Genomic DNA, 25,522 nt, shown 5'->3' with positions numbered 1-25,522 from the left:
TTACATAATATGAATACCAATGCCTTAGCATTATATTTACAGAAGTAAAATATATGCCTATATTTATCATGCTGGAACTGCTGACCAGACATGCTAGTTAATGTTAATCAGTTCTAAAATAAAAAAAGGTATAAATATTTTACATGCTTCAATCTTTAGAACATTGTTTTTCAACCTTGGCATTTTTAAGGTGTGGACTGCTTCAGACAAAGTCAAAGCTCATTCTTCAGTCAGATGAAATACTACATATTTAGGTAGACCAAACCAGCAATAAACCATAGTCAGTGAGAATGCAACACTGATTTTGCACAAAGCATTCACTCCTTTTTTCCCCTGCTTCTTACAGCCTCCATGGAAGTCTCACTGTACTCAAGACACTGACTTGCTGGAACTTGCTTCTGCAGACTCGGAACTCAAGCAGTCAGGAGTATGTGAATTCTGTCAGAAAGTTTTCCCACCATCTCTTACATCCAGGGAGGATTTTCTGAGGCATCTGAATTCACATTTCAACTTGAAGTCTTAGCATCACTGGAAAACAGAGAAGTTTTATTTAAATCAACTGAGGATGCTGTGCTTTGATTTTGGTCCCAATATATATAAAAAATTCAGAATATAAGGTTGCATTTATAACAATCTGTTGAGAGTTTCATGCCCACCATTAACATAATTAAAATCAGATTCAAAGCCCTAAAATAAATATCCTGAAACTCCTTTTGCATCAACATGTTTTGTGTTAAAACTATGGTTGTAGAGAGGGGTGCTGAATGTTAAGATTGAGTCTGAAATGTAACAAAAATCAAGCCCTTATTTTGTATATAGAATTGATGAGTATATATTGTGCCTTTATATTTCTAAATAACTTATATTTATTAGAATACTTTTTAACACTTAGCATACTAGTTGGAAGAGGTACATGGAAGTAAGTGTTATGCATTTTAGTGCTTAACTCCAAGTACATATTGATGGCCACAAATAATGCATTTAACTGTGAACATGTTACGTCCATTCCCCCTCCCATTAAAATGAACTTCTTGTGCATGTTGCCCCTTCTGTAATTAGTAATAAACCAATAACCCACATGTTTCACCTACTTATAATTGGAATATTAACATTAAAGTAAACCATAAATGCATTTAAACATAAGTATGCATGAAACATATATGCAGGTGTGAGTGCTTTATCCTGTGGCCCATATCAATTTACTTTATCAAACCAGTTATCCAGAACAGAACTTTGTATTGTTGTTAACAGAAAGTAACAATCAGTTTCTATTTAAATACAGTAAATGCTCTTTTCTCTATACTACAGTAGGACTAGAAGTAGGACTTTCCATATTAAAAAAACTATTTAAGGTCATTGTGACATGCTTAACTTGAACTGAGGTGTGGTGTTTAGTTCTTATTTCTAACCTTGAACAGAACTGTGGATCTTCTTTCTGGAAAGAAGGCAATGGCTATGTAGCAACAGCCAGGTCCTGTAATTAGTGTCCTGCTATGTGCTTAATTGAAGCCATTGAATGCAAAGGATTCTGTCATCTGCAGTCTGTTACATACAGGGAATTTATAACCAATGCACAAGAACTTTTTTTCCCCTGAATGGACTGCCCTCCATACAGAATATTTAATGAATATCCAGCACTTCATTGATCTTGTTTGGACTGAGAAGTGAAGAAAAGCAGGGCCAGGCCTGGTTTGTACTTGGATAGGGGACATATAGACATATCTATGAAATCACTAGGAATCAAGCTAAGCTCCAGAGGCTTTATTATCTTTCTTTTACTAAATAGCACTCAGATATTAAATATATGGGAAAGGCTGTAGTTCCATGATAGATGAAGTATATGCTTTGCATACAGTTATCACTGAGATTCATTCCCATCTTTACCAAGCAGAGCTGAAGATATTGGAGGGCCGTTACAAGTCAATGCAGATAATACAGAGCAAAAGGGATCAAGTATCCAATTCTGTATAAGGCCTCTTCCTCTGTGCTTATATATATTTAACTGTCCATGCTTAGGAGAAATGAACCGTTTCTTTCTCCTCCTCTCTGTAGAAGAAATCCTATCCTATCCTGCTAGGTTGTTCATTTTTAAAGCTTCTCATAATCTAGTTCAGGGGTTTTTTTACCTCAGCAGCTTCAATATGTGTTGGCTGGGGGATTCTGGGAGTTGAAGTTCACATCTTAAAGTTGCTGAGGTTGAGAAACACTTGTCTAGTCAATCCTCAGTTTCCAAGGAAGCTGAAATCAGCACTGATTCCAGCCTGTTCATCTTCTTTTCATATTTTCTCTATTCCTAATAAACTGGCTGGAATTATGACTAATCTTAAACTGCTAACAAGAAAAAAAGGAAAGAATTATATCGATAAGGCATAATCTAATAATTGTGGAATATGGTAGATGAGGTTTGAAACCTCTGGATGTTGAACTACAGCTTCCAAAAGCTCCAGGCCAGCATGACCAACAGTGGAGGATCCTGAAAGCTATGGATCAGCAGCACCTGAAGTTCCCCACTTCTGAATTAAGAAGAAACTGCACTTCAGTAGTACAGCCACAAAGGCCTAAGGTAAAGTCCACAATCTCCAGTTCAAATAGATTAGGCTTTCCAGGCTAAGTGAATTAAGTCATTTATATTGAGCATATTACAGTAATCCATTTTACCTACTACAGTGTAATATTTTTCAGGAAGCTTTACAAAATGGATAAATGCAGACTATAGAATTTTTGTTCCAGATGTAATGATTTGTACAGTGATCAGTTTTAATAAAGTGTCAATATATGCAGTTAAAAGACTTCCTTTTTTCTCCAAATGTCTTGTACAGTAGATACGTGACACGTCAATTTTATAACTTGGTTGGGGGAATGATGCCTTGCATGATTTGTTACTCATTTGCTTATGCAAACATCTTTTTACAACTTTGGTTACAACCTCTAAGCCATCTTTGACAAGCTGTTAACTACCTTTGGGCTAAAACAGGTATTTTGCAGGTTTTGTCTATAGTGTGCTCCAGAATATGTTTGGTTTTCTAAACCATTTACAAAAGCATATATGACAGGAACTGAGACACCTCTTCAGGCCTGCTGTAGAGGATATATTTAGGGAAGAAAATGCATTGCATGGTTTGAAAATAGTGTCTGATCCTAAAGTTATGGGAGACACAATGAAGGGAAAATAAACAGGAATATGCATTTTTAATGTGATATATTTATGTTCTCTAAACCTTCCATCTACAGAATGCTTCTGTGTTAACAAAAACAATCAAAATGGACACTGAAAAATGAGGGGGAACCGCTAGTTTGTTTGAAAGGGAACTCTAGTTTGCACAAGTAAACACAACACACCAAAAGGGATCCCATGTGTCTTGGGATGATTAAAAAAAAAACCACCCATTATAGCAGATTTTGGGAATCTCAGAAAGAAAAGCAGATTATATTACTACCTCCCCTCAGATGCGAAGAGATTCTTGTGGCTGAATGTACTGCAACATTCTACTGCAGGAACTATTACCTTTCTAGAAATAACTGCTTATCCAATCCAGATTTCATTTGTATGTAACCCTAAATTTGTTTTTTAAATGAAACTGAAAATACAAGAATGCAATCTACTGAATTAGTTACTGATTAAATAATGCCCCGCAATTCCCAACCAACCAAGATGAGTGATGGTATATATCTACTGCCTAACACTAAGATACAAACTTCGTTTCCTCAAAGGATAAAGAAATCCTGCTCCAGGGCTAGAATAGTTGGCAAATAAGACAGCCATCCATGATTTCAGCCTGGGGAGCAACACAGATGCAGAGTCGTAGAGTATATTAGCCTCTCAGTATCTCCCATCATAAGTGAAGACCATACTTCGAAAGCAAAATTCTGCCAAGACCTGTCTCCAACAGGATGTCATGGTATGCCATGATTTGACCATTGCAGAATGCAAACTACCAGTAAGCAAACACCCAAGTTGGAAGTATATGGTACACTTCGTTCTGCTGTACGGGATTACACTATGTTTATCTTGGCGTGGGTGGGAAAAAAATAAACGCCTGCCTCTCGGAGCTTTGCGGGGCGCGGGACATCCCGTCTGTTTCCCTCACCAAGGGAAGCTCAGGTGCTAAGATAGAGTAAAACGCCGCCTTTGCTCAGCAGAAATGACTGAATTCAACAGAGGCCCGACTTGTTTATAACGTACAGTAATGGAAGAAAGCAGAAGTTGGGGAAACAGACAAGCCCCTCCTATTTTCCCCCACCTCGGAAAAGGTGCTATTGCCATTCTCTCCCTCCCGCGCAGCATAATCATCTACTGAGGTGGCCATCTTCACGCTCCGGCAACCCTACGAGGACCGTCGAGGTAGGCTGGGCGCCAGGACGGGGGGCAACTTCCAACAAAACGCAGCGCCCAGAGAAAGGCGCTGAGCGGGTGAGGAAGCCAGTCCGGGGGCGCTTCCTGCGGCTTTAGCCTTGGATTCCGTTCAGGCGCGTCCGTGCTGTCTCCTATGCACCGACGCACACCTTTCTTCCCTCGCTCTCCGGCTACCTCGCCAGCTGCTTCTTGTAATGTAGTTCCCGTAATTAGGCTGTCACTGCTCGTTAGAGGCTAGCGGGAAACACTCTTGTGACAGATTCCACTAGTTCATCGAGGGGGTGCGATTTTCGAAGGGAAATTTAGTACATTAATTTGAGGTCTCAGCTCTGTCCTTTTCTGGAGATTCCCTCTGCAGTTTGTTTATTGCCACACTCAGCTAGAGTTTCTTTCCCTTCGCCTTCCAGCCCGCCAAGAAGCTCCAGATCCGAGCCAACCCACTACTGCAGGTTGGCCGGGCCGCGGGGCCTCCCTTGCAATGATGTGCCGTGAGCTAAAGAGGGCGTGCTAGAGCTCCCACCCCCACCGGCCCCGGGAATGCTCGCGAGGGGAAGTCGGCGAAGGACTGAAGCGCTTCCTTTCGCCCGCGGCGGCCCCTACAAATCCACCCATTTCTCGGAAGCGCTTTGGGTAGACTCGCATTTTTCCCGCCCCAGTCTTCCTCCCTTTGCAATTCATGCAAGGTTAACTCAACAGAGAAAACTCAATCCAAATGGCAACTGGCATTGCATTTATTAAAAAACAAAATCTGAAGGAAAAGAGGGAGCTTGGGGTGGGGGGATGAGAAACGGGGAAAGAAAAGAGAAAAAGCAGCAGGCTGATTACGAGGTGTCAAAACTGCCAGGAGCAAGAAGGTGATAGCAATCAGGGGTGAGAAGAGTGCGCCATTCGTGCGGGGCAGCTAATTATCCGTCTCATTTGAGGCAGCAGCGTTCGAAGCAGCAGCGTTCGCCTGCTGAACGGTGACAGATTGGCGCGGAGGAGAGGGGAGGTGTTAAAACAATGGAGCCGGGCTCGAGAGCGCTGCTGCATGCTAATCAGCCGGGCCTCCTTCTTCCTTCGCTCTGCTCTGCTCGCCGCGATCCCGCCTTCCCTACTCCTGCGCCGGAGAGTAAACTCATCACCAACGCTTTCGCGCCCATTCGCATCCCGCACACATGCCCAGGTTCGCTTCCACGAATCGGGGGCGCAGTCCTGACTCCTCCAAACCCATTTGGGGATCCCCTGTTGCCTTTAACCCAGCCGTTACCACCACCGTCCCTAATTACGCGAAGGGAAGGGGGGCGGGACGGGCCAGGGAGGGGGAAGAGCAAGCGTTTAATGGCTGGGTGATCTTCCACAGACCAATTAGGCCGACTTTCAACCGGCTGGCGCTCAGTTATTTATTGAGTACGTTATTTTACTAGGGAAAAAGCAAGCCTCCTTGACATCCTTGTATGTGTCCACGTTAAGAATTCGTTTGTTGAACCTTTTTCTGATGGGGTGATTGAAACATGATCGTGGCTAAATCAACAGCTAGGACTACTGGATGGGAACTTTGCCGAACAGGCAGGTGCTCCTGTCGATGCAACCAGTTTTGGCTGAACTACGTAAGATGTGATTATTTGTCTTTGAGATTCATTTGGGACTGAGTCCTTTATCTGAAAGCCCACTGTTTCACAGAAAACCTGGCTTTGAAGAGCAACGTGTGTATTTTTAAAACAGTAAGTAAAAATCCAGTTGGCTCACTTCCAAATAAAACATTCATAGAATTGATTTTACTAATGATTTTTTTGTTTCTGTCCTGGTTTGCACTCAGCACGTCCCTCACACTTCTCAAAATGTCTTAAATAATCCAGCTTGGAGTAAAATAAGAACACTGACCAACCTAGATCAGTTCAAAATCCAAGAAACTGCAACTCTTTCTCAGACTAAACACATACTCCTTTTTCTTCATTAAAATTAACAGTACAAATCCTACTCAGTGCGATTTACTTCTGAATAAATTTCCTAAAATAGCACTGTAAGGGTGGACCTTTGCTCCAGGCCATGGCAGAAATTGGCTACCTGACTTTGTGGAAATGAAATCTAATTTAGCAGGTAGCATCACATTTTCTTTTATTGTGAATGTTTGGGAACAAATTCTTCAGGAGCCAGTTCTTGATGTAGAAGTTTCTCTTCAAATTACTTACTACAGGTTACAAATAAATTAACCCTATAGCTTGAGTACTGCAAAGCAGACTGAGCCCTAAAATAACCAATCATATTTTAGCCTATGCTGTTATATGAATCCAATGATAAATTAAGATGATGGAATACATCAGTTTTAATTTTCCCCCATTGGCATTAACTGATTGTAACACTATGATTAGCATTTGTACTTGCTGTCCCCACCATACCTCATTTCAGCTTTGGAAACCATTTCCACTCTTCTGAGTTTGACAACAGAGGGCCTTTAAACAGTGGCTCAACAGCCCACCCAACCCTTGTGCCAATAAAACGAACTGCCACAATTAATAGAGTTGGCCAGATTGTACCTTCTATTTTGTGTTGATAGTATTGTATTATTCAAATCCATGACTGTCATGATATCTAACCTTTTCAGGCCAGTGACATGGGTAAAGTATCCTGCCTGTGACATAAGGGAGGAGCTGAGCACATCTTTCCATGTGACCAGTCACACTTCTGGTCACCTGACCTCCCCTTCCCTAAAAGGGACAGGGAAGCACTATGGAATGTTCTATACCTTGTTGCGGCAGGGCACTGTGAACTTGAACAGAATAACTAGTTGCTTTCTGGAATGGGATAAGATTTCAAATTTGGACACAGATCAGCATTATACCATCAAATGGAAACACTTGGGAGTGCCAGCATATTCTGGTGCTGATGGAAAACTGTAAGAAAAGGGCCACATTATGCAGAACGTAGCCCACAGACTGGTTTGACACAACATTTGAGTGAAAATTACCTTGCCCAATTTGTGGCTCAGTATGTTGTATGAACCCAGGTAAAAGGATTATGTCAGTGGCAATGGCAAGTCTGCCATGATTTCTGTCCACTAAGAATTGCAGAGCCAGTGGCTACTTTCAATATATTTTGGAAGTTCAGGCCACAAGAATTCCCCATATAGCTTCTCAGAAGCATAAAGGGTGTTCTGCATACTGACTGTGTAGCATTCCCAGAAGCTTTCCAAAAAAATCATTATCATCCACATCATCTCAGTTCATCAATTACAAAACATCGCATTACTTGGAACAACACATATATTACAGTTACCTTTAACTATCCTAGATCCTTGAAAGGATCTGATACTAAAAAGCAAGAAAATCCAGTCAAAACTATTGAGTAGACTATGTAGACATCAATAATAGTAATTACAACAACAACTAAGTAGGGTGGGATCTCGTTAGTACCTGGGTATGAAACCACTAAGAAATGCCATGAGTCTAAACTAGACTGAGAAGTTAAAAGTGCTGGCTTTGCTAGGAGCACACAGGTACAAATTGGAAAAATAGATTGTAGAAGGCAATGGCAGACCACTTTTGTATTATTTCCAGGAAAAATGGCATGAAGATGCCCAGGTAATCACTAGAAGTCAATTCCAGTTCCAGGGAAATGTTATATTTAAATCAGCAATGGCATTTCCAGGTGCCATCCAAGACTACAGACATTCTCAGAAGAAACACTACCTTAAACAGCTGTTTCCAAGTGTAGGGCACTGAGCTTACACAATACAGTATGCTAGGCTAAAATGTGGTTGGCTACTTTGTGGTTCTGTGGCTTCATTCTTACAACAAACTGAGCCACCAACTGGTCAGATATAATTTTAACCTAGCAAAGTGTGCAAATAAGACCTGTATGGTTAGTTTATGGTTTGGTGTATTGCATGAACTCAGAAAAAGGAATAAAATGTGGTTAAGAATATTCCCAGAAAATGCAGTCAAGCTTCATTAAGAAAACTTCCAGAACATGGAGAAAACTGTATTAAGTTAACCAGGATAAACATGTAATACATCAAGTATGTGAATTCTGCCCATCATTTATAGCTCAAATGTATTGTCCAAATCCAGGCAACTGGACTAATTTAGTCAACCATGTTTCAACTGAGTTAGTATACAGTATAAAAACAGCTTCAGAGTGAGGGTGCCACTCTACCGTCTCAAACAGCTGGTTTCAAGTGTCAGAAAAGGGCAGCAAACAGTTATTTGATCTGTCGTCATTCAATTTTAACTGCCAAAGAAAGAGAAAAGGCTTGTAAAATTTTCTGCCAAAATAATTTGATAGGTCTTAGCTCCTGCACCTTGGATGAGCGGGTGGGGTGGGGGTATGCTGTTCCTCCACATCCACCACCAAAATGTCTTCCACTGACGAATTCCTCAATTCAGAATAGGTCTTTAATCCCAGGGTTCAGAATTGCAGCCTGTTATGACAGAGGCCTCAGATAAATCTGGAGAACAATGAAAACATGACACTGTGGCAATCTAGCTGAGAATTAAACCTTGTGCAAATGGCACAGTTGCCCATGTCGATGCTGCACTAGCACCCCACTTCCCCAAAGCAGCCTGAGTTTCTCTTTCAACCCCTTGCTCTCAGCTTCAATGGCTCGGGCCCTGTCCCTGCACACCACCTCTTCCTGATGTTTTAGCATTCCCTCATTTTAAAAAAACCATATCCTTCCTCCATGGCAACTGGAAGCACCCAGTGCCTCTTACTCGTCTTGAGAGGCAGAGGAATGAGCGTTGGATTGTTTACTGTCAAATCCTTCTCAGTTTCCATTCCATCCTGCCCCTAAAGATTTTGATTACTATACACTTCTCTTTTAACATTAAAATATTATTTATTACAGATTTACACAAACGGCATGGCTGTTTTTAATGTGAAGAGAGCAACATATTGAAGCATGCTGGAGAAGGATCCCCATTAACAGTCTGGGAGCGAAGCGCTCAAGAGTCGCGCATTCCCCGGGATAGTTCAAAAGGGAAGCCCGCCAAGCCAACGCCCGTGGGGAAGCGAAGGAGCTCGGCCCGGCCTGCCGGCATCTCTGCAACCGGCGAAGCCCCCTCAAAACAAGACCCGTGTGAGGTTGGGAAATTCTTGGCCATTACCCTCCCCGGAGAAATCGCACGCCTCCGTAGGTCTGAGTTCCCACACTGTTAATTCTACCCCGGGTCCGCGGTAGCCTTTCCTGCACGAGCGTTAAAAACTGAAGGGATCCTGTTGCTTTGGTCGGTGGGTTCTTTTCTGGCGATTCTCAATCTTTTACTGTGGAAGAATACTTTCGGAGAGGCGCCCGAGCCTTTTGCAAGTGGGTGGCGAGGGATTGGGGATCATGGTATCTGGGAGGCTGCGAAAAGGGGGGGGAAGCTACAGAAATGGTCTGGGCCCCGCTCAGCTCCTCTTAGGCGCTCCGTCGAAGCGCGGGGTGCAGGGACGTCAAGCTTCCTCCACCGTCGCTCGCTCTCCGTTCTTCTTTGCGGACAGAAGGGGGACCGGACGCATTTGCTTTGATGCGGTTCCCCGACCAGATGGCCCCGGGTGTCGCTGCTGTTGCTGCCTCTGGATCGCCTGTCTCCGGCTTTTCTGAGATCCCGCCAGATTATGCTCCGAGGAAGAGAGAAAGAAAAAAGAACTGAGCAGAGACTGATTCGCAGCCGCCTGGCTGGGACGTCACCTTCATTCCCACGTAGCGAAGTGGACGTGCGTAGCTGGGCCTGGTGAAGCGCGCGGAGAAACTGCGTGTTTCAACTGCGTTGCAATTAACCTCGAAAAGGAAGCGATTTGAGACGTCTCCGAATATGTTTCCAAACGGGGTCCAGGCAGGAAATTCTGTTACATAGCTTTTCTATATGTGTCCGAAAGTGATGCCACTCAGGAGGGGGGGGGTGAAGCGGACTACACAGTCCACCAAATCTTATGCCGAGAAACAGTTTTAGACCTTGAAAGTGCTACTTGACTCTTTTGGGGTGTTTTCATTAAGCCTAGGTCACTTTTTCCTCTATGAAGTGGAAAAAAGAGAAGATGGAATAAGAGAGAGAAATTTTGCCTTTGGCTTTCCGTTTATTGATTGGACCCTGGGCAAAATGAAAAATGGCAAGGGTACTTTTTCCCTCCCAAACAAGTTTTTGTTTCTTTTATTGTTCCTTTCTGATTTTACCACAGGTCCCAGGTACTAAAGGGAATGGGTAGGGAGATGGTTTTTCTCCACAACGGGCTGGAGGTAATTGAAGAGTGGGAGATCAAGTGCCAAAGTAAACAGCAAGCAAGAGGAAGGCAGGCAGATATTGATAACTAAAAATAAAATGTTTTTAGGGCTCTGCTGGACCAAGCAAAAAATCATCCTGTGCGGTGGAATTTTGGTGAGCGTGCTGGTTTGGCATCTTTGCACACTTACTTTAAACCCCGTTTTTATAAGCATAAAATTATCATGAAATCTACAAGGTAGAGACACCTATCTGGGAGTGAACTCAGTGGGATTTACTTCTGCATCAAGCCATATGCAATGACGCTGCAAGACTACAAAGAACTCAAAGCATGCCACAGCGATTCACAGACACAAAATGTGAAACAGCCAGCACTGAGTGCTTTTAGCTGAAGAACCATAGGTACTTAGGTAGAAGTAAGCTCCATTGGGTCTGTTGTTTGCAGGAAACACTGAACCCTTTGATATAGGTCCAGGCTGTATTGGCCACTGATTTTAGCAGCAAAGTGCAAATTTGATTTTATGAACAGTTTACTCAAAAATACCCCTCCCCCCAGTTCCATATGGCTTTCTCCCATATCTGTCCTTTCTTAATTCTTGAAATGTAAGGTTTTAAAAGTTCTTCTATTGGTCTTGATGGTACCCATAAGTTTTAAACATTTATCAAAAGGGGGCTTTATTTTTCCCCCTCCATGCTTTCTAGCACACCTAACAGCTTTCCAAGGCAGAGAACCTACTGACTGCAGACAGGAAAGTGGGACTTGGAATAAAGTAAAACCTTCCATTTACCACCCAGCCATTATGATTTTCCAAAAAAAATGTGTGTTTCTTTCACTTCTGGTTGACACAGCCCAAAAGAAAGTATATTTTGCTTTTGAATAACTTTAATAGGCTCATAATGACTCTTGCTGCAATTATTATAAACTTCAGCTCCTGGCAAAATTCCTATGGCTTTTAACAGTCTGACAAATAGGAACCCTACTGGTGAAACTACCCATTCAATGTATGTATGTACATGGAAGAAAAATGTCATCTCCTTCTTAACCTAAGAAATTACTACTGTATTTAGATACAATCCAATTTCAGTTGCAATTTGTGGTGGCTTTTTAAAATTAGGTTGCACTGAGTGAATAGAATGAGATACACAACTTTCGAAGAGAGATACTGTGTAACTTGAATGGCACCCATTACTTCATTAATTGCATGCCCATATCTGAAAATCAGTTGTTTGAAATTAGTATTCTCTTTCAAATAACATGCTTACAATTTAATTATTGCCACTGTATGTTTAAATGTAGCACAAATGAAACAATACCTCTTTATTGAATCACATATTGTAGTCCTTAAAATACAGTAAAGGCTTTTTTTTAAGTTTTGATGTTCCAAGAATACACATAGCATAAAAGGGAAGCATATGGTTGCACTGAGGTGGGACATTATTCCCATTTCACAGATAGGAAAACATTCATTTCTCCACAAGGTACAATTACTAGTTTAATGGAACTGAATGGAGAACTGGAAAGGAAAACTCTCTGCCGTCTGCGGATCAGGACTCCGGCTGGGTTAGGCCGGTAGCTTTTTAAGCTGAGAGCAAGGGGCGCGTTTTGGGAGGGTCAAATACTTAACCTTTGAACTAGGCTTTAGTTGCTGTCTAATTGATAAACGGCCTCGGGTGCCATCGGCGTACTCAGCTACAGCTAAAAACAATAACTGCTAATTAGGCACCAAAGCAATCGCCGGATTGGAGGAGGAAAGAGCGGTCCTACTCGTATCGAGAGCCTGTCCTCCGCCGAGCTTGGCAGGACTTGCAACAGGCGTTTGGAGGAACTGCCTGCCCCCCTTGGAGGCCCAACGCCGCGCTCCATCCAGCGGAACGATAGCAGGCTTCCTCCCACCGGACGGGGCGTGATTCTCGCGGGTGACACCATCTATCTTTCACGAAGGCGAGAATGTAAATCCCCCATCTCAAAGTCTTCCAATCGACGAGGACAAGAAAGGGCTAGAACCGAGAAGGAAGGGGCGGTTCTACATAAGCCGGAGTCAATTGTCTCGCGTTTCCTGCTACAGTACTGACTTCGGAGCAGGCGGTGCGTCCGGATTGCGCGGTAAAGGGCAAGCCTGTCTTTTCGTCTCGCTGACATAAACTACGCCCAAATTAGGATGTGGGGAAGGTAGCCTCACGCCCTTTTGAATTTCTGTGACCTGTCCCTCAGGTGGAAGGGGCACCTTGCTTCCTCTGATGTGCCATCAACCGCGGCGAAAGAAAGGAACACTGGACCTACAGGATGTGGTGGGGACCCTTTGATGTTAAACTCAACACATCTCCATGGATAAATCGGTGATATCAGGCGTGCCAAATAATAACGCGAATCCTCTTGAGCAGATTTAGGATTCAAAGCCAGAGATTTAGAAGGCTGTAGTCAGCCTCCCTCAACTTGGTCCCCTCCAGACGTGTTTAACTACAAATTCCATATTCCAAAGGGCCATGATGGCTGAGAATCTAGGGAGCAGTAGTTTACCACTTTTCTTGAGCACCAAGTCGCAGATAGCCCTTGCAAACCTATCTACCTTTTTAGTATACCATTAAAGTATAGTTGATGGGATAGTTGATGTAAGTAATCTAATGCGAAATTTAATTAAGTATTCGAAATCTCTTCAATACTGCCAGGTGACACATTGCTGACCCGCAAAAAAAAATCTGAATTGGTACAAACATCCTGAACTACGACTTGGCCTACTGTATCATGTTTTAGAAGAGCTTTCTGCGAAGCCAGTAGTTGAAAACATACTGTACCAGTAAGAAAAGTAGTTGCCGTTCAGTAAAGAAAATGTTAAAAAGCAAAGCACCCTTTTTAGTTATTAAACTTCAGTAATGTAGGGATAGTCCGGGAGGGCTCTTCTCTCAGGAATCAGGGAGCCGAAGAGGTAACTTGTCAAGCTCCTATACAGAAATAGCGACGCTGGGTGTTCTTCTGTTAAAGAAAGGGGAAGCCCCTCGGAGACCATCCTCAGTGCCGAAGTCCTGGGGCGCACAACACCGGGTCTTAGAGAGTCCGCGGCGGGGGGGGACGGAAGGCTGCAGCTCCTTTGCTCAGCCCCGCGCCTGCTTCTGGAATATGCCCTCCCGCCGCGCTCCGTATTGAAGGGCGAGGACGATAAAAAGCGGGAGGCCCAGCGCCCTGCTTTCCGCAAGACGCGAGGCCCGGTGCGCGCAGCAGCTAGGCGCTTTTCGAAGGAGGCCGCTTGAAGCCACGTGGTCGCGCCATTGTTGGCGCGCGAAGATTAGCGGCCGGGTTGAGTTCTCCGGCAGGAGCGGCTGCAACCGGCGCTGGAAGGAGGAGCCCGCCTGGTTCCCTTTCGCTTCAGTTAAGCGTCCCGCGCGTCAACCCCCAGCTGCTGCGGGGCTCTTCCACTCCTGTAATCGATTGGTAGTTGAAAGGCTACCCATAATTTGGCGTTTCGTCTCTTTACAACAGGAAATACAGGCTGGGCCTCTCCTTACACGAAGTCATTTTCTGAGTAACCATGAGGTACTGAATAAAATTAATAAATAAAACCCCAGTGGGATGGGTTTACAACAGACAAATCAAAACAAATGACCTTAAGGTTTACTGTGATGGCTAAATGCAAGATTGTGGCTGTGGGATGCAATTTTTATGTGTTTGGGGCTTATTCCCACTAAAGTTGGGGTAGAATTCCCTTCCTGCCTATGCTAGGATTGAGTTTACACAATTTACAAAGCCATAATGTAGTCTGCTAGTTGGTTCTTGTTCTTTTTTTGCCTGCCACTAGTGTCCAAATAGTTTTTGCCTGCCACAGACATAATAGATTAGTACAATATCCTTATGATTACTGCTTGGGTACATAAATTTGCAGATGTAACTGTTAACCATTAATGAATTTCTTTAACCCATTTGGAGGAAAGCATGAGACAGCTGAAATAGGTGGACATAATTGATGCGCAAAACTCACTGATGGGCAAAAAAGGAACAAGCCTGCTTGTTTGGGGCTTGACCTGTTCTCTGACCCCAGCCAGTAATGGTTATGGCTGAATGTGTTGGGTGAGCAAAGCCTGTTACAGCCACTCTTCTGTAGTGCCTATCTTGTTTAGTGACCATTTGCAAATATGACAGTAATACATTTTAAAAAATCTTTTTCTGACTAATGCTTGCACTTACGACCAAATTTCTGCACCTGGCAATAACGTACACCGAAATGAGAATAACGGTGGTGTTGCTGCATGAGAGAACTTTATCTGAATGAGATACCAGCAATCTTCACAGCATCTCTCTCTCTCTGTGTCATGTGGTTCACTTACCCACCATGTTGCTTCTGATTTAGGGAACAAATTGCTGTCGCTAACTGAGAAGAGGGTGTATTTCTTTTTAATATCCTGCCAAATTGGCCTGTCCAATTTCCAAGTCAACTAACTGGTCCATTTTGGTATTTCTTTCTGCCTTATCAGTCCAACTGATGACACAGGACTGGAAATGGCCCATGTGAAGACATGTAATGTGCTATTACAAACCATTAGAAATGTTTGAGTTTTCTCCCCTTCGCCTTCCATGTAGACGGAAGAGAAAAGCTCATATACTCTTCCCCCCCCCCTGCAGGCTAAACCATGTACAAACAAGCAAAATATATGACACTTTATTTGGAGGTCAAAGATGCACCAGCTGCTGAGACAAATATGAGGAGCCCATATTGCTCTGCCCACAATGAAAGACTGGCTTTCACAATGAGATCTCACTGCCTTTTGAATTATTTTAAGGATGTTATATGGGTCTAACTTTACCTTTTCTCTCAGGATCAGCTGTGGAACTTGGAACTGGGAAAATACTCAGGTAAATCTCACTGGTGGAGATTCAAATCTTTTTACCTGATTTCCGTAAATCTGAATTTTACCCAGAGCTTTGAGATTCATGCCCAGAAATATAAGTAAAAACAATAAAGAGTCAGTCCTCAGAGGGAAACTAACTACACTGCTCCCATGACATATGTAAACAGAAAGCCAGACATGTTTTAGCTCAGTGTGCTGTGTGAACCAAGCCGGCCCATGTAGTTAGTTATGTCAACTCAGGAAACCATAGTTAAGTTATTTATGTGTGTGTGTAAGTTGCAAACCAGCTATGGGATATGGCTGAACTGAAGAATGGAATAGATTTAAGATCTGAGAAGGAGGCTGCCTGTTTTTGTAGGGATAGAGAACGTTGGGAGATAAACTTGGAAAACTCCCCATCCTATAGACAGCGACATCTCTTCATTCCCCTCTTCCAGACAAAGACTCAGAGGCAGTGTTGTGTTTGGATGTTAAGGTAGATCTCTTCCCCTTCAGGGCCATCTTGGCAAAACTCAGTTGATTTATCAGGCAACAGGAGATTATTTATCTGTCTGTCTGTCTGTCAAATTTGTCACTGCCCATCTCCTCCCACCGGAGGGACTCTGGGCGGTTTACAACAAAATAATCAAAAAAACAATAAATATATAATAAAATTCTAGTATAAAAGTGCACTATAAAACAATTACACATAGCTACTAAATATAAATAAAGTCCAGATGGCTGTGATCTCATTCAGTCCTTGTGTAGGAGGGGCACTTCAAGGCACTAGCCAACCCCAAGTATGACTATTCTCCTCCCTGCCCCAGACCAGGTGGCAGAGCCAGGTCTTCAAATTCCTCTGGAAGGCCAAGAGCGATGGGGCTAACCTCACCTTCAGGGGCAAGATGTTCCAGAGGGCAGGCGCTACTGCAGAGAAGGCCCACCTCCTGGACCCCACCAGATGAAATTCTCTTACCAACGGGGTCCGCAACATGCCCTCTCTGCATGATTGGGTGGGACGGGTTGATGTAACAGGGAAGAGGCGGTCCCTCAGGTAACCTGGACCCATGCCATGTAGGGCACATGTAGAGCACATTGCAATAGTCAATATGGGAGATAACAAGGGCATGAGTGACTGTTAGAAGGGCCTCCCAATCCAGGAAAGGACGTAACTGGTGCACAACCAAGTGGAATGCTCAGATTCCACTTGGTGAAGGCAAGGAACAAAAACCCAGGGCTGAAAATCAGGCGCGGAGAAAAGAAGGCAGGTCTCTTTTCACAGGCTACGTTTTTGTTGGCAAGTCTTGTTGCTGACAAGTCTTAGAATTTATCTCAGGATGTAGCTTCACTTTTGTGGACTGAGACCCTAACCACAATGACCTGGGAATAGGTCCCAGGCAGGGACATGGAAGGATAACACATTGGGTGTGTTCACAAGACAGAAAGAGCCAGAAACTAGCCAGCCACATTTGAACCCAGAAAATGTCAGCACAGCCTCTGTAGCTAGTTTGTAGTTCTGTGCATCATGCAGACCCACAAAATAGGGTTCTTGAGTAAACTAAAAAATGTGTGAAGCCAACCCAGCCACATGCCTCTTATTATGATTCACTGACTATGGTGGGATCTGTTTTGCAATTGTGACTAGGAATGATCACTCTAATTTCAGCGGGCAATTGTATCCATAGTTGTTAGACACTGAATTGGTAATGCTAAGTTCCATATACATCAATGGATTTGACTTCTGAATAAACACATTTAAGATTGCACTGTTAATATAAGTGTAAAACAGACTGAGAATCTTAATGTTTGACTTAGACAAAGATCCTTACTGCTAGCAGCACAATCACAGTAACTAACTAAATATTCACCATTGGAGGGGGGATGCAAAATGCTCACCCCTTTCCTCCAGTTCTCCCTGATACTGTGTCAGCTCTTATACTAGGACAGTATTAGCAGGGCTTCAATATTTAAGTTGCCCCTTTGCAATTAGCCAGATGGGCAGCAGTGTGTAGCTTGAAATGTTGCAACTAATCAATGTTTAAGAGGCATGTTCTTTACTGCTAAGCCTTGGCATCAATGTATGTATGTCTCTCCTGACTCTGAATTAATCAGGTTTCTAGATTTACACAACGCATTAGATATAGAGATGACTCAGGGTTGTGCAGATGCAGTGGGAGTGCAGGATACTTGATAGACTCGATTCTCATACTCAAAACTCTTCCCCCTTAAATCTGCACACAAAATATTCAACCCTGCTCCTTCTGACATCATGACTACCTATGGTGTCATGGAGGTCAGGAACCAGATTTGCAGCTGCAAGCCTCATAAAGGTTGAATACCAGTGCAGTAGAGGGAGCATCTGTGAAGGTGTATGAGAAAGGAGCTAAATCTGAATGGAAATAAGATTTAAAAAACAATACCTGTTAAAGGAGTTGAGCTCAAATGTAGTGAATCCAGAATTACTGTGTAAAATCAAAGATTCAAGCAAAAGAACAAATATATGTTATGACCAAATTGTGAATTTGAATCAGTAATCTATATACTGCTAAAACTCTGGTGTCTGTTTGATACTTGTAACCTTTAACCGGGCAAAATGGTGCATCACAGGCCAACAATTTTTGAACCAAGGTACCTCAAATGGGCTAAATTACAGAATGTGTCCAGAATCCAGGACCCATAACTCCTGTGGAATAGAAAATTGGCAAATCTTATAAAACATTTAATGACATGATACAAAATGTCATAAAACATTTCCTGTGGTCAACTCCTGTTGTTTGACTGTGCTACAACAGTTCAACATGGGGATTTTCAAGGTAGATACACCTCTGAATGTCTCCCTGAATTTTTAAGAACTTTTCCAGTACATTAAAAGCTCTGCCTTTGTTGAAGGCATTGAGGAATCTGGTAAGGAAATACCCCTGAAATGATGACCCAATGGGTCACGGGTTCTCCAGTGTGAACTAAAACCTATTATGTTTTAATAGTTTTTAAACACAAAAATTATTTGTGTTAAAATATCTTGAAGCCAAATATTGTTTTCTCATTATTAAACAGATTTTTATAAAATTACTGCTAGCTCATAGACTTCAAAAAGTAGCTGCCCACTACAATTGGGGTATGCAATTTTCTTATGCCAAGGGCTGTGCAACTTTTGTTAGATCAAGAGCTATACCAGCCTTTAAATGACACATTGAAGGCCTCACCACAAAGAGGATGGAGCCACATTAAAAGATTTTGGGAAGTGGGTAGAGAATGAATGCTAAGATTATATTTTTTTAATTAATTTCAGTATTTAGCTGTTAAATTTTAACACACATATGTAGTGAGCCCCATACCCACACAAAATTCTTATAAATAGGGGGGTAGGATGAGGTAGAGAAAATTGGGGTCAGCATGGGGATTTCTTGCTGATGAGCAACAAACTGGAGAGCTATGAATCTGATCTGTTATGGGCTGGATATGTAATGCATGAATGCACTACAGATTCAGTGTCCATGTTTTCATAAAAATTGGGTTACTGAGAAAATTGGGTTGAGTTAACCATGGTTGAGTATGTCATGCAGTCCCAGCCACTTAGAAACCACAAATTAGCTGATCATATTTTACCTTAGTATGGTTGGTTTATGATACTAGTTTATAGTTCAGTGTGTCATGCAAGTCTATATAAGTGGTTTGGATATATCATGCTTAAGTAAACCTTGGGTAAAAGTGATGTAAGAACGCAGACAATTGCTTTGCGGAAGAACCCTGATTAGTTTAAGTACAGTAGTGCTATGTGGGATCTCCAGCAGAAGAAAGCTCTTGATGGTGGCAGAAGCAGCAGATTACACAAATGCAAGTTTAAGCACAGTTTTTGTCTGACAAAGCCAGGGAGACTGCTGTATAAAGATGAACAAAACAAGATTGAATATATTAAAAAATAGGGGAACAATGGTAGAGAGTGTTGGTGCTGTCACCAACTACAATTTCCATAAACCTTAGCCATCTCTTCTGAGTTGTCATGCAAAACATCTAGAAGGCACCAACCTGCCTAATCCAGGAAAATTACTGAGCAGCCCTGTCACCCAGCTTAAAAGGAGAGCTCCCTTGACTCCACCAGGAGCTTGACCCCACTTCTGGATTCCCAATTGTTGGGGGGGGGGTCACATTTTAGCTTTCAAAGCATCTTTACAGTAGTTGGGAAGGCTTTCCCCACTTGATCACTGACACCAATCACAATATATGTATGGGCACTAACTCCAAGATATTGTGCTCACCTTTGACAGTACATGCTTGAAAGCAGAAGGCCCCTGATTCAACCACCAAAACATCTTCAGTTAAAAAGGGTCAGAGAGTGGGTGAACCTTCGGCACAAGAGATGCCTTTTGGTCTTCAATTCCCACATCTCTGGTCACTGGCCCTGCGGGGAGGGGGGCGGACTGAAATCCAGAACATCCAGAAAGCATTGAGTTGGCAACTTGTCTGCTCTATGGGGGGTTCCTTCCTCTCTCTCTTCCATTTGCTGGAGGTCCAGTACACTATGTACTTTCCTCAGAGTAAAACCCAGTCAATTTCACTTTCCCAAAGAGCACCTGCGGTCTGACAGATCTGCGGGGAAACCGTGCCCTCCTCCAAGCTGGACCCGTAGAATTGCAGGCGGGCATGCTCTAAAACCAGACTGAGTTAAAGATGCAAGCAACCCAGGAGTACCCTCAAGAAATGGTAAAAAAAAAAAAAAAAAGTCAAGATGATGATTGCCCTGCCTGTTTTTGATGTAAGTTGAGACAGGCTGTCCTAACTTTTTTTTTAGCATACCTCCCAGACATCCTTGAAGCAAATGGGACCTCATGTTGCTGAACTCATATTTTGAGTTGTCCTCACTGCAAATGGCAACGTTTTCTGCTACCTTCTTTCTTTATGCATCCTGTGAGTTAACTAATAATTACTGTACAGAGTAAGAAAAAGGAAGAAAAGCTGTTTTATTCAACAGAGCCCTCCGGCTGCAAAGCTAAGGACAATCTGGTTTCTGGTGCAGAGCACTCGCATGGCTTGGCGCTAAATAAATGCGAATTAACACACAGCTCCTTTACAGTTGGGAAAAGCAAGTAGCTGCAAGCCTCCTTGCAGAAATGGGATTCCTAAATTTCACGATCTGAGACTGCGATGCTGTGGAGAAAGAAATCACCCGTGGGTCAGGTTACAAATTTGGACTCTTTTCTGGGAGTAAATCCCTTCGAATTATGCGGGAGTTGATTTGAGCAGAGGCGTATAAAGATGCGCGGGGATGCTCCGGTAAACACGCTTTGGAGCGGGCCGCGGAGTGACTCCCGTTACGGGTTTCATCACACCCCGCCCTGAGACATGCGTGGGACTGCCACTCCCATTATCCCAACCGGACAGGTCCGTAGGGTTCGGGAAATAGAAGATGTAATCCAACGCGTCTGGCCTGGAGGTCTCCAGGAAGGGAAGGCTGCGCCCGCGAATGCTTCAAAACCAGACTACCGAGAAGCCTGAACCAAATTGCGCCGAGGGCAGTTTCGGCAGGAGCCCGGCGTGGCTGGGAAACCCTTTGTCGCCGCGCCCGTCGTAGCACGGAAGTGCCCCTGCACAGGAGGAGCCCCGAGCTAGTCTGCCCGCTCCTCCGACGGCATCTTCCGCACTCTGAAGCGGGATCCCTCCGAGAGACGCTGCGAGCAGTATTGTCAATCCCAGGGGACTTTTCCCTGAGAGCGCCAGCCGCCAAACTGGAGCCGCCCTCCCGGGTCTCTCGTCAGCTGGGGCTGCGGCGCGCTGGACGGCCTTGGCTGCGCTGCTTTCCACGGGACGGTTCTCTCGGTTGTTGCATTGTTTGTATTAATACGAATATCTTGTTCTGTTTGTTTTGTCTCTTGGGAGCCAATAAAGCTGTGAAGTTTTTCTTTACACCAAATGCAGCTCTACGGGCGATCAATCAATGGGTAGTTTTTGGATAATCTGTGAGAGTGAGAAATCTAATAATGCAAGCAACTCAGAAAAGGAAAACAGTCTATTTTCTCTTACGTTAGCAGAGCCAGGACTAGAACCGCATATGCAAGGCATTAGTGCATGTCTCGGTGTGTGTGTGTGTGTTTGTGCACCCGCGCGCGCGCGGGCCTGTGCACACTACAGACACATTGCATATGGCTATTTTTATCGACGCACGAAAAGCATATGAAATTTATAGCTTTAACCACATATTCTGTATTACTGGAAGCACACGAGAAAGGTGGGTGGATGGCAGATTATTGCAGGCAAAAAGAGAGGAAGAAAGGGTGGAGGTTTCGGCTGACGGTTGCAGTGACAAAGGGGAAGATCTCTTCCTGACCTCACAATGGTCCAATTATGCGGATGGGATGCAGCTGTGGCAGGAAGGTCTCAGCAAGCCGGTGGGGCCGCCCTGTTAGGAAGCAGCGGGACTCAGGATTCGTCTCGGTGGCCCAGGACGGAGCCTTGGGGTACTTTGTACGCTAGGCTGTCCCGCTTATTATTACAACTTTCGCGTACTTTCCCCCATCAACACTCCTTTCCCTTTCTCGAGGCGGCCGGAGGATGGGTTTCTAGGACACAGCTCTACCTTCTCCAACCTGGTGCTCCCCAATAGACCAAATGCCTGAAGATTAAATTAGGGCCTTGAATCCGACTCCAGTAGGATTTGCTGCCTATTAAGTCTGCACAGGATCGCAATCTTAGCCGCGTTGTTAAGGTTGATAACTGATAGCTCCCCCTTTCCGTTTTTTGGCCGAGGATCTCACTTTAACAATGTGGGGGATGTCATCACAACCACCCTGTGAGGCAGGATTGTTGCGATGCGGGGAAGAGGCCAGGGACCCTCTTTCAGCGAGTTAGCTTCGTGGGAAATTTAACTAAGCCCACCAAACGACACACAACAGCTATGACCCGACCAAATCCAGCGCTTTAAAGTCTCACTGACTTCCATCGGAAAGTTAGGAGGTACAGTTCGGAGCTGAAATAAATGGACCTCTGCCTTGGAAAGGCTCCATGCTTCAACTGCAATTGCACCCTAACTTGCGAGTCAGCCCCATTAAACATAGCGGGGTAAACGAGGCCGGGCATCCTACACCCGGAAGTACGTCTTCAGGAAATTTGTGAGTGGCTGGGCGAGGATCCGCAGGCTTGGCTGCCATTCTGCCGCCCTTATGCCCGCGAATAACCCCCATTCACATCAGGATTGCCTTGAAAAGATGATCCAGAGGACCATATTTTGCCACCCTTGGGAAGGTCTTGATCCCCCGTCTTGAAAATTATATCTCCTAAATGGCTCTTTCGAGAATCGCGGGAGGCGCGTCGCTGGGTTCCCACGCCACGGGAAGCCATCATGTGTCCTGGTTAGTGGCTTAATTGTGTCATGGGAACCCAGCCAATTGCGACGTATGAATATAGTACGGCAAACCAAACTATCGACGTGAACCTGGTCTCTCTCGCTCTCTGAACAATGAATGGTCTTGAAGACCCAGTCCTCGGCGCACCTACTTAGAGGCAAGGCCCCTCGAGTTCAGCGGGGCTCACTACCAGGTAAGGGGCGGCAGGGCTCCAGCTAATCTGGCTGGGCTGCGAAAGAGCCCCAGCCGCCACCCCCATGAGCAGCTGGCTGGCAGCCGGAGCCCCGCTTTCGACGGTGATGAATTGCGAAGATCGCTGGAACCTTGTTTTAAAGTCACTGGTAATAATACAACAAGTGAAGCCACAACCACCCCCATGACTCTGGAGATGACAACTGAAAATCCCCACAAATTATTTAATCAATGAAGCGTCTAACACAACTCTCACACTTCCCGGTCGCCTTGTTAATAAATGTAATTTGAAGTAGATTTATTAAAGAGGCGGAGCGGCGGGGGAAGAGAGCAGCTCAAGCCGCGTTAGGCGCCGTTCGCATCTCCCAGATGCCTACGGACCCTCGGAATGAGGTGTTAAAGAGACAAAAGTGACCCACACCGCCTTTAAAAGCACAGCATGACCATGTAATTTTTTTTCCTTTTCTTCTCTGCACCCCCCCCCCCGCACACTTTGCGGTTTAAAAAAAAGATGAAACTTCTCTCCAACTAGCTATCACCCAGATTTAGTGTGAAAAGTAGTGTAATTGTAATTCACGCCATCAGGGTCTACGGCTGATAGACTATCAGCTGTTCTGTAGTTAGGGGAGGCCGCCTTCTTCCTTCGCTTTCTCTCCCTCTCTCTCTTTTTCTTCCCTTGGAAGAGGAAAGCTGCCAAATGCTCCGCGATACCTCCAGCAAGCTAATCGGATGCCAAAACAGCAGCTGCACACATATGCAAATTGGCAATTAATAATATAACATTCTGGGTTGGGGGGGAAGAGAAGAAAGAGAGAGAGAGAGAGATTTAATATTTTCTCCCCTAAGGGAGAAGGAAAGAGGAGCTACCTGAACGTGCCTAGCCTTCTCAGCGCCAGCGGAACTTGATCAGAGTGTCACAGAAATAATGAGCCACTGGAGAAAGGGTGGCCAGCCTGCTCGCTCGCTCCTCGCTCTCTTTCACGCGCAGGGATCTTTGTGATCCTGCCGAGTTTCCCCAGGCAGAATCCCACTGGATTTCCAGAAAGGACAATCTCCAATCAGCACCGCTTTTGTCTAAAGGAAGGGGAAAAAATCACCATACAACTGTCCGCCTATAAATGCTGTCTTCCCACTAACAGCCTGATCTCCCTTCACTTAGGGCAGCAGAGCATCATCATCACCATCACCACCACCACCACCATCATCTGTAGTCTTTAGCAATACACAGTGCACGTTTATCGAAGGGCTTCTCCAGGTTCTGGAGCCTGTGCAGCTGCAGCAGCAGGGCTAGGGCACAAGCAAACTGGGATTGCTGGGACCCAAGAGCTGCTGCTGCTGGGTTCAGAACCGGGCAAAACGAGGCAGCTGCCTCAAACCTGGTTAGAAAAGGGCTGCAGTTTTCTAGCTCTGGAAATGATAGTAATGATCAGGGCCTTTGGGCTGCCCGGAGGGAAAGAGCCTCCAGGGAGATGCCCACTGCCCCTGTTCCCTGTCCAAGCTCTGGTCACAGCACAGGAACAGAGGCAGGCTTCCTCACAGAGGCAGGCTTCCTCGCCCCATTTTTATTCCACAACTGAGGCTGCCCCATGCCTCGAACAGCGGTTCCACGTGCATACATGAAGCAGAATGGTTTGACTTCCAAGTCTTCCTCTGCTACATTTCCTGCAAAGCAGGCCTCTGCCCAAGGCTGAGATCAAATGCAATTCTCTGGAACTATAGCTCACACCCAGTTGTCTTCCACCCATCTCCCCCACTTGTTGGAGAAGACTTGATGGGTCATCTTCCTCCTAAGTTTTTCAGGGTCTCCCAGGTGGAATTGGTTAGGGAGTCAGGAGGAAGGAGCAGAATGAACCAGAAAATTGGTTTATTTGGAATTTGGTTCTCAGCTGAAATAGAAAGACAAGCTACATGGGCAAAAAGATGGACAGAAGATACAAGCTCATAGCTTAGCATGGTAGAAAATGGATGTGTTCAATTTGGAGAGAAATATCATTTTTATAAATATTCTTAAGGCTGATTCTGATGTTAAGCTAAACCCTGACTGGACTCAGGCTGGATTTAAATAGTGCATGAATAACAATTTTTCAGAAGTAAAAGGGGCATTTGAATGGGATGGGATGATTACTACTAAGGCATTCATTTATCTGCCTTAGTATCAAAATGAGTGTTTTTATCTCACTTTGCAAAGAGCCCATCCAGATTTTGACAGCTTGCCTCCTAATGACTATTTCCTTACAGTGTACAAAGTGTACACTTATATGTAATATATTTCTTTTTAGTGTCATGCATATTCAGTTGCCAAATGCTATCATTTCCAGAACTTTAAAAAAAAAAATAAAAAAAAAATCTCTAAGCATAGTAGGAAGTGTAGTACCCAAACAAGCACTTGGGTACATCTAATAAGTGTAATAATTCTGAATCTTCTAAATTGGGACAATTAAAGGGGAAAGAAAGTGAACCAGGAGATGTACCTTTGTGTTCAATATTATTTTGCAAATCTCATCCACAATTCTTTTTAGTATATCACTAACACTATAGTTTCTGCTTCCCTTTGAGGGATACTTAAGGAACAAATATTGAAATCTGTGTGCATACATACGCACACGCATATAGAACGTATCTTCAATTTAAACATATCAGCA

The 25,522-nt window shown here is 44.1% G+C and overlaps 1 protein-coding gene across 3 annotated transcripts in view; it reads left to right on the top strand.

Moving 5' to 3' along the window:
- The window catches only part of TANK (TRAF family member associated NFKB activator), a 42,843-nt gene extending 40,056 nt beyond the window's left edge, over nt 1-2,787 (top strand). For all 3 annotated transcript variants that reach the window (XM_063318303.1, XM_063318301.1, XM_063318302.1), the window contains one exon: nt 347-2,787. In XM_063318303.1, the coding sequence (XP_063174373.1) occupies nt 347-523 (177 nt within the window). In that variant the 3' untranslated portion in view covers nt 524-2,787. The remainder of the gene's footprint in view (nt 1-346) is intronic.
- Nucleotides 2,788-25,522: the final 22,735 nt, after the last annotated feature.

This window comes from Candoia aspera, chromosome 1 (assembly GCF_035149785.1).
Source record: "Candoia aspera isolate rCanAsp1 chromosome 1, rCanAsp1.hap2, whole genome shotgun sequence".
In the NCBI taxonomy this organism is placed as follows: domain Eukaryota; kingdom Metazoa; phylum Chordata; class Lepidosauria; order Squamata; family Boidae; genus Candoia; species Candoia aspera.
Note: the sequence above shows the minus strand (reverse complement) of the source record. Positions and strands in the feature narration are given on the sequence as shown.